Source organism: Brassica oleracea, chromosome C4, assembly GCF_000695525.1.
Source record: "Brassica oleracea var. oleracea cultivar TO1000 chromosome C4, BOL, whole genome shotgun sequence".
Lineage (NCBI taxonomy): Eukaryota > Viridiplantae > Streptophyta > Magnoliopsida > Brassicales > Brassicaceae > Brassica > Brassica oleracea.
The window spans coordinates 40,893,847-40,902,997 of NC_027751.1; the positions used below are offsets into that span (position 1 = coordinate 40,893,847).

The following is a 9,151-nucleotide window of genomic DNA, read 5'->3' on the forward strand; positions in this document are numbered from 1 at the left end:
AGTAGACGATCACGTCTAGACTATGGACATATGCAAACACAATTTGCAAAGACCCAATAGTGATCTCCGAGGACAATGTGATTCACATTGCTTAGAACATATGCTTTACCGGGACACTCGATGTCAAAGGACATGAGAAACGACCTAAGAAGTCGAAATGGTCTAATTACGGTTCAGTAATGATACCGACCGATTACTCTCATCCTATACATACAGGAAATATCACGCACCAAGATGCGTAGAATGTAGAACCTACAGTGAGGTTCACATCAGGGGGAGTAGTGCGTGTTGTACTCTTTTTCCTTCATCATGGTTTTGTCCCACTGGGTTTTCCTGATAAGGTTTTAATGAGGCAACATGAAGCGTACTACGAATCATGTATGGTTATGGTATCCAAGGGGGAGTGTTATAAATCATGGAGTGGATTGCCATTAACCAGGCCCGGTCCAAGACCGGCCCAATACCTAGAAGATGGAGGGACGGCCGAAGCCTAGAGAGAGGAGAGAGAGAGCCGACTTCAAGAGAGAGAAAGACGGCCACAAAGTTTAGAGAAAAGGAAACCCTTTCCTTTTCTTAGTAGATGTAATCTTTCCATTATTATGTTTTACTAGTTTTCCTATTTTCTGTTGGATTAGGATATGTACACTTTCTTTTTCTTTTTATCTTGTAATCCTTATATAAAGGAACCTCCATTGTTCATTAATAATAACACAGAAATATTCGGTCTCTAAACTCTCTAATTACAACAATATCTAATGCTGAGTCCCGTTAAAACCAATTAGTGAAGTTTCATGAGTGTAATAACATATTATGGTGATGCGAGTCTATAATGATGTTCAAACGCATAACGTTGATTCCCCTTGAAACTTATAATTTTTTAACAAGTTCTTCACAAATATGATAATGAAAAATTCACCTATTTTTGTTCAAAAAAAAAAAATTCACCTATTTATCTATAAAAATACACACAACCACATATTTGATACTAATATACAAATATGCTCAAGACAAAATTTCCTAACGTATTAAACTTGGTTCTGATCCAGAAGCTTCTTGATCAGTGCTTTGGTTGATTATTACTGGAAATGTATACCAATACGTTAAAGTGTTATTTTGTGAAACCAAAAAAGAAAGACAATGTTGTTCTCAATTAACAGGCTTCTATTTATTCCCGTTAAGGTTTTGAAGTTATCCGAGAAAAAGACAGATTATTTTTTGTTTAATGTTAGTGGTTTATTTGATATGAAACGTGGTTATTGTTGTGTTTGTGCGATGTTCACCACGTAAGTTCAAAGTTCAAACTCGCATATTGCACCATGTTGATAAAAATAAATAAATATCTGTGGTTGTAGACTTGTAGTGATATGATGACGATGAGATAGAGCAAATGTAGAGTTTGTAGCGAAGTCAGAGCTTAGCTGAAGTGGAAAGGTCGACGCATCAAAAGATGATAAGAACAACACTCTTATTGGGAAGAAGCTGGGTTTGCACTGAATAAACCAGCTAGGTTCTTAAGAAAATAACATATACCCAACATCAATAACATAGTATATACTACTTTTTTTAAAAAAGTTAAAAATATAAACTGTAAAAACTAAATCCTGAGACTTAGAAACTAAGCCTTAAGAAATCCAAAACCATAAAATTAAATTCCCTTTACAAATTACAAGTAGATAAGTCACTTGCTCCTCTTTTGATACGGTTCGTTAATTGATACATAATAAAGATCTGAGTTATAAAAGATAAGGTCCAACTATGTCTTATTTTCTTGTACTTGGGGTTTGAAACTCGGTCTTGAAGACTTTGTATTGGTTAATGATTATTTCTTTGTTAAGTCAAGAGCTGAGAATTTCAGATGAAATAATAGGCCACCTTGATCCCAAATCCATCAACCAACACGTAGTGACAAGCAAAAATATGCACATAATTGTAAAAAATAGACTTAACTATATTCCCTTGTAACGTAACAACGGCAGATGCTTATCGTAATAGACCCTTTTGTCTACTTCTGTTTGTTCTTTTTCGTTGCCAGTTTCGTGTATGACATCCAAAACGTAGTCCCAAAACAAGAAATGTATTTATTAACCATATTAAAAGAAGAAGAAAAAATAGATTTCCGAATCCAAAAAAACATACTTATTTTTATCCAAAGATTATTTTTCTTGGTTCATTTTTTCGTTCAATCATCGATAAGTAGAGATGTTTTTGCAAGATAGTCAACGGAACGTTGCCCGTTTTCGGAGTGAATCCATATGAGCTTTTGAAAAACAAATGAGGAGAAAGAAATATAATATCCAAAGATAATACAAGTGAAAATCATTTGACAAAATAATCCAAGTGAAAATTAGAAAATAGTTTTTCCTAATCACTAAACCAACAATGATTGGATAATGGAGGAATATAAATTGATTATGCAGCAGTAGGTACATGTTACTTTCTTTAAATATTAGAAGATAATTACAAATTGCAATCGTTTTTTTATTCTCACGTTACACCGGAGATACGGATCCAACAAATTATTTCACAATAGAGATTTTGGATCTTGAACAATAAAAAATGTTCTTATACCCTAATCATGTGCACAATATACATATATACAAAAGTTTTCAACAATGAATTAAATAGTTAAATAACCTAGTCATTTATATTTGAATCTTGGTTTCAAGTTGCCTTCCAATCTTCTATCATGGGGCGAGGTAATAGAGGGACCGAAAATTAGTTGTCTCCTGCCTGTCATTTCTCACATAGATTATTACATTAACGCACATGTTTTTTTTCTTCTTTTTGAAAGGTTGAATACTTAAACACTTCCAATATTTCTTTATGTGCCCCATATATAACGAGTTTTGTTAACTTAGCGAGACTCTAGCTATATGTATAGAATACCACGGTTGCACAAGACACTATACCCTCAAAAGAGTCAGCTGTGTCTCTCGAATAACTATTTACAAGCACTTCATTTTTGTCGATTTATGCCTAGATATTTAGATAAGACTATGCATTTTTTCCACTTCACTAAACCGAAATAAAACGGTAGTCACAAACCTTGAAAGAGGATATGGTTTACAAAGGCACATTTTCTTAAAGCAAAGAAAAGTAAAAATATTAAACAAACTTAAAACCTAATTCTTAACTTAAAAAAAAAAAACTTAAAATCGACCCAGTAAAATGATGGGTGTGAAACTGAACTTGACAGGTAACAAAATAAATGTAGTAACAATGCCATAAGGACAATATGTACTAGGCATAACCATTCACGTCCCCGTTAGAGTTCAGATCGGGTTTTTTAGATTTTAGATCTAATTTGTATCACATAATAAACTTATAAAGTAACCATATATCACTCACATTTGGATTATATCGGACCGGTTTGGATAACCCGAAGTAAAATCTAAAATTTAAAAGCAAAACGTAATAAACATATACTTATTTATATAGAGTTAGGTGTTTAAGATACTTATTCAAATTTTAAATACTTATTTTTAGATATCATATCAAAATAAATATGGAATTGATTGAAGTATATATTTATGTTTCAAATATTTATATTGCTTACTAATTTGGACATTCAGATCGGTTTCTTTAGATATTATTTCGAGTTTTTCGGATTATCCATTGGGGTTCGGTTAATAATACTTCGAGTTTGGATATGTTTTGTAACACTCTACAAGACTCATTCGAATATTTTTTTTACATTTCATACCGGATACATATCAGATTTTTCGGTTTGGGCTCCCTTCGGATTTATGTCCATGCCTAGTTTGTACTAAAGAAAATACAGAAAAAATCAAGGGGAGATCTTAGGTTGGCGCCACACTTAATTTTAAAAAGCAACAAAAAAACTAATGAACTTTGTTCTCTATGAACAATGATTGGACTCTCATCTATTGTGGATGAAGAGTAAAATCTTTGTTTATCGCTAATAATGAATTAAATAGCGAGCGTTGTTTACAAATATTCAAGATTTAATTGTTGAATACATTCTTGTTGGCAATACATTTGGGAGATAAATTAGAAGGTGTATTATTAAGTCTCCTTGAAGATTTCGTAATCTTTTTCTTAACCCTACATTAATATTAGTATGCGACAAAAATATATATTATCTTATTATAGTTGGCGCTAAATTAAATATTAACAAGATGTATGGTTGATCCCAGTATATATATAATATATATAATGTATATATACAACAATTTTTCTTGATTTTGTTGGTTTGAATTTGGTTTTAATTTATTTATAACATAATTAGTCATCTCTTGAAATATGTATATCAAAGTTGTTTGCTTCGCTACAGCTCAAACCCTTAGGGGACTCTATTCAACTGAGAGTTTTAGGTGATTTGTGTTAAAATGATAAATATACTGTTATTCAAACATGAATTTTAAAAATTCATTTAAAATTCACTGTTATTGAACTTAACGTTTCGTAGAGTACTCTAAAATCCACTGTTATTGAAAATATTTTAAGTTGTGGAATTTTAAAATTTTCAGGTGATTTTATGATGTTTAGATGGAGTTTCTTAGTTAAAAAAAATAAAACTCAGATCCCATGGTTTTAAGATATATCCTATATCCCGTGCTCCTACCCGTGTACTACTCAGTATGTAAATCATTTTTTTGTGTTAATATATAACTAACAATAATAATAAGAGCTTTTTCAAATCTTACAAAATTCGCACAATTTATCCACTATATCTCGTATTTTCCAATCTTAAATCTTCAAATTTTGTAAGATACGTATTTGGTATCAAGATCTTTTTGAGTATTAAGAATATCAATTATGTTTTTTTAAGTAATATCACGACCAATATCTAACTGTATTTGATTGCTTTTCACACGTACGCATGACTTCAGAATTGTATATATTTAGCTGTATCATCTTGGTCAGCCATTAGCATCTCTCTCTCTCTCTCTCTCTCTCTCTCTCTCTCTCTCTCTCTCACACACACACACACACACACACACAGTTAAGCAGCTAGCGAACATGGCCACAACGATGAACGTATTCTCTACAAAATGGTCCTCTGAAATGGTATATTTCTACCCATAAATACATAAAGATTTATACATGTCTCTCTTTTATCTTATGAGTTTATATATAATTTATATTCATATTCTTTCTTCCCTCTTTCTCGGTTCATGAATCTTAATTATTTGTTCATTCTATAGGATACAGAGGAGTATAGCATCATCCACCAATCCCACATGAACTCATTCTTAGGAGATTTCCCACAATCTCTCTCTCTTGATGATACTACCACTTCTTACAACTTTGATGCTTCTTGTGATGATGATTTGGTCGAAGAGAAACCTTCTAAGATCCTCAAGACCACTCAAGTATTACCAAAGTTACATCCATATCCTTCTTACAATCCTCCTCCACAATCTCAGCCATCTTCTAGAATTCTTTCTTTCGAAAAGACGGGATTGAAAGTAATGAATCACAACTCTCCAAACTTAATATTTAGCCCCAAGCAAGAAGCTGGATCACCAGATCTGATAGCAAGAGGGACAAAGAGGGCTCAACCCTTAGCTCGAAGCCATTCAAATGCTCAAGATCACATACTCGCCGAGAGAAAACGGAGAGAAAAACTTACTCAAAGATTCGTAGCTCTTTCCGCCCTGATTCCTGGTCTAAAGAAGGTACATATACATAACTGTTCTATTTAGTGATGCAAGAAGTCTATTTTCACTGGACATTTGCTATTTTTAACCAGATAATAAACTTTGTTTGAGATTTTCTTGGGATCTCCCAGTTATTAAACTAAATTCTTTGGTCAGAATTGACTATCTAAAAATTGAAATACATAACAATCCAACACATTTAATAAAGGATTTTTAATAAAAAATCATTGGAGGTTCAGCTTGATCATGGATATTCATTGTCAATGAATCTTTTTACATGTTTACCTGCTATTGACTTATTTTTCATATATGTGTTTATAGATGGACAAGGCTTCAGTGTTGGGAGATGCAATAAAGCATATAAAGTACCTCCAAGAGAGTGTGAAAGAGTATGAAGAACAAAAGAAAGAAAGAACAATGGAATCAATGGTTCTTGTGAAGAAATCTCAGTTGGTTTTATATGAAAATCATCAATTATCATCATCTTCCTCAGAAGGAAATCGTGACTGCTCGAGCTCAAATCTTCCTGAGATGGAAGTTAAGGTTTCGGGAAAAGATGTTCTTATTAAGATCCTATGCGAGAAGCAAAAGAGTAATCTGATCAAGATTATGGCTGAGATTGAGAGGCTTGGTTTGTCTATCACCAACAGCAGTGTCTTGCCATTTGGACCCACTTTCGACATCTCCATCATCGCTCAGGTAACTATATTCTCATCCAATAGCTAGTAACTAATTAGTAGTTATATGTGTTTTGGAGAAAATAGGTTGAACTTGTTTAGTTTTGTTAGTTGAAATGATCATGAATATGGTTTTATAGAGTACTACTTTATGGCTGAAGCATGTTTCAAAAGAAGTATAACTTTTCGACTTAAAAATCCCATTATTCCAAATATCTAAATTATATTATGTATGCTTTTGCAGAAGACGAGCGATTTTGATATGAAAGTTGAGGACGTTGTGAAGAGCTTGAGTTGTTGTTTATCATAGTTGATGTGATTGGTTCCATATTGCATATCTATTCACATTCCTCAACGATTTCTTCGACCCAATAATCTAAATTGATTTTTCCATGAAAGTGGTTTTTTAGTTGATTGATTTGTATGAAGGTCCCTAAGTCATTTGTAGAAACTTGTTCTTGTTGTTTAAATGTTCTTAACACATATCAATGTCATCAATGTGTGGTAGACAGAATTTTTTCGCAGCTACTTGATTATTTCTTGCGATGTAAAGCATTCCGTTAATTTTATGAATGTCATGTTTTTGGAATACTTGATCAGTGTTCTTATTAACCAAACGTATTTAGTTACAAATTTTATATGCTAATTATTACTGTAAAATTTAGTTCAGTAGCTTACAAATTTTATTTTTCAAAAGCTACAACCAATAAGTTATCCCGACATATATAAAGTTATATTAAGAATATGGATTTACGTTTTCATGACTATACACCATATAACATTATAAAATTTAAGTTGGCAATATTAAAAGTCATAAAGTAGACAACTTGAACTAGATCTTGGAAGGATAGTTTGAGGATCCCTCCTGTTTTTTTGTTTGTTTGTTTGTTAGAGCAAGAATGTAATGATCTTAACTTCTTCTCTAAGACACCAGTAATAATCTTAAAAATATATACTCAACTCATGAGGGAATGTTACTAAGTCTATCTTATCGATTCACGGCTCCGAATGGTAACTGCGGGTTGAACGGTGCGGGACAAACGGTTCAACTGCGGTGCGGTTTTCACAGTTTAAAAACGTATAAATATATGATATATGTAAAGATTTTTGTTACTGTTAACTCGGTGCGGTGCGGAGCGGTTTGTAACATTCAAACCCCACGTCAAAAATTTAATCTATTCAACTTTTGGTGTGTTTCTATAAATTAATAGAAAATGATGTAGATTTTAAAGTTTTGATCTATTCAACTTTAAAATTACCAAAGTTAATGTTATGGAGAAGTTTGATGTTTTTCAAAATATAAAATGTTTTGATAATTTTAAAATACGTTAACTTTATTAAAAATTGGTTAACCAATAACATTTTACTGGATTATTTGTGTCGGTTAACTTCCTTACAGTATATTACTAATAACATTATCTTTTAAAAAGTAATTTAAAAAAAAATCTTGTTCATTTAACCAGAATATCTTATATTATAGAACATATGGTATATATAAATATATTACTCCCTCCGTTTCATATTGTAAGTAGTTTTAGGAAAATGTTTTTGTTTTAAAATATAAGTAGTTTTCGTATTTCTAGGTAACTTTTACATTTATTAAATACAATGTGACCAATCAAATTAAATAGACTTATTTTTTATTGGTTAAATTATATCTAACCTATTTATTATAAAATTTTTTTTAAAAACATAATAATTTTCTTAATCATCGTGCTTTTAGCCAAAACTACTTATATTACGAAACGAAGGGAATAATTTTTACTCTATACATATATAGGAATCGATTTCAGTTAATAGTAATTCCAAATTTTCAACTCCCATGACTTTTTGAATTCAAATCCTAATTAACGAGAAAATTTAAAAAGTGAAAGGCAAAAGTAACAGTTGAGTGGAATATTCTTTGAAAACAGGCGAGCAAAGGTGAATTCATGGGTTATTAAATTGAATTGAAAACGTGGGATTTTATCATGTTCTTGGAAACCGTAAGGAGGTCAAATAAATGTGACTCCCAATAAGTCATTAACCTAACACCAATCTTAGATTCATAATTGCATAGACCAAATAATTTCCTAAATATTGGGAGGAGAATATGCTTTGTCTTTGGTCAACAAAAAAGAGAGGTTTGTCAAAAAAATTGAGGAAGATGATACATTGGGCAACCAATATCTTAACTTACGGAAATAAATGAACTACTCCCTCTGCTCCGTATTAAGCATCGTTATAAAATAAAAATATTGTTGTATCGTTATAAAATAAAAAATTTGTTGCAACAAAAGAGTTGTTTTAAAATTTCATTTTTCTTCAGTTTTTTATTAGTTGAAATATGATTAAATGTATAAATAATTATGTTTTTTTATTTAGAAATTATACAAAACTAAGATTCTCTTAATTTGTATGCATAATTCTAAAACGACCAAATTAATTTAGCTATGTGGTTAGTCAAAACATCATTAACATATAACATGTAACATATCATAGCGTTAACATCAGAAAAAGAAATTAACACAAAAATAAGAAAATTTCAGTTTTCAAATTCAAGCAAAAATTTCACTTTTTAGTAAACTATTTTAATCTGTAATTAGCATTTAGATACAAATAAATACTTTATTTATACGGCCAATCCATTCCATACACATGTTTAGTCAATTGTTAAAATCTCGTTAACAAACATGTATAATACACATCACTAATACAACTGGCTTATTCCCCTGCCCAAATCTCTTAATCAATATTCCTTTTTCAAATCTTCTTTTCAAAATGTATTAGACATTTAACTGCCATTTGATACAGCCACATGTTATTATATTCATTTCACATTTGATATAACCCTTCATCGGTACTATGTGA

At 31.1% G+C, this 9,151-nt stretch overlaps 1 protein-coding gene across 1 annotated transcript; it reads left to right on the forward strand.

The window, feature by feature from the left end:
- The first annotated feature begins 4,951 nt into the window (after positions 1–4,951).
- On the forward strand, positions 4,952–6,820 carry LOC106341022 (transcription factor bHLH18). Its single transcript, XM_013779840.1, has 4 exons — positions 4,952–5,031; positions 5,169–5,642; positions 5,946–6,323; positions 6,546–6,820. The coding sequence occupies exons 1-4, from the start codon at positions 4,984–4,986 to the stop codon at positions 6,609–6,611; spliced, it is 966 nt and encodes a 321-aa protein (XP_013635294.1). The 5' UTR covers positions 4,952–4,983; the 3' UTR covers positions 6,612–6,820.
- The last annotated feature ends 2,331 nt before the right edge of the window (positions 6,821–9,151 follow it).

Coding starts and splice junctions, on each gene's coding strand:
- LOC106341022 (XM_013779840.1), top strand. CDS start 4,984: ATGGCCACAACGATGAACGTATTCTCTACAAAATGGTCCTCTGAAATG. Junction 5,032..5,168: donor CAAAATGGTCCTCTGAAATG/GTATATTTCTAC, acceptor TTCATTCTATAG/GATACAGAGGAGTATAGCAT. Junction 5,643..5,945: donor TGATTCCTGGTCTAAAGAAG/GTACATATACAT, acceptor ATGTGTTTATAG/ATGGACAAGGCTTCAGTGTT.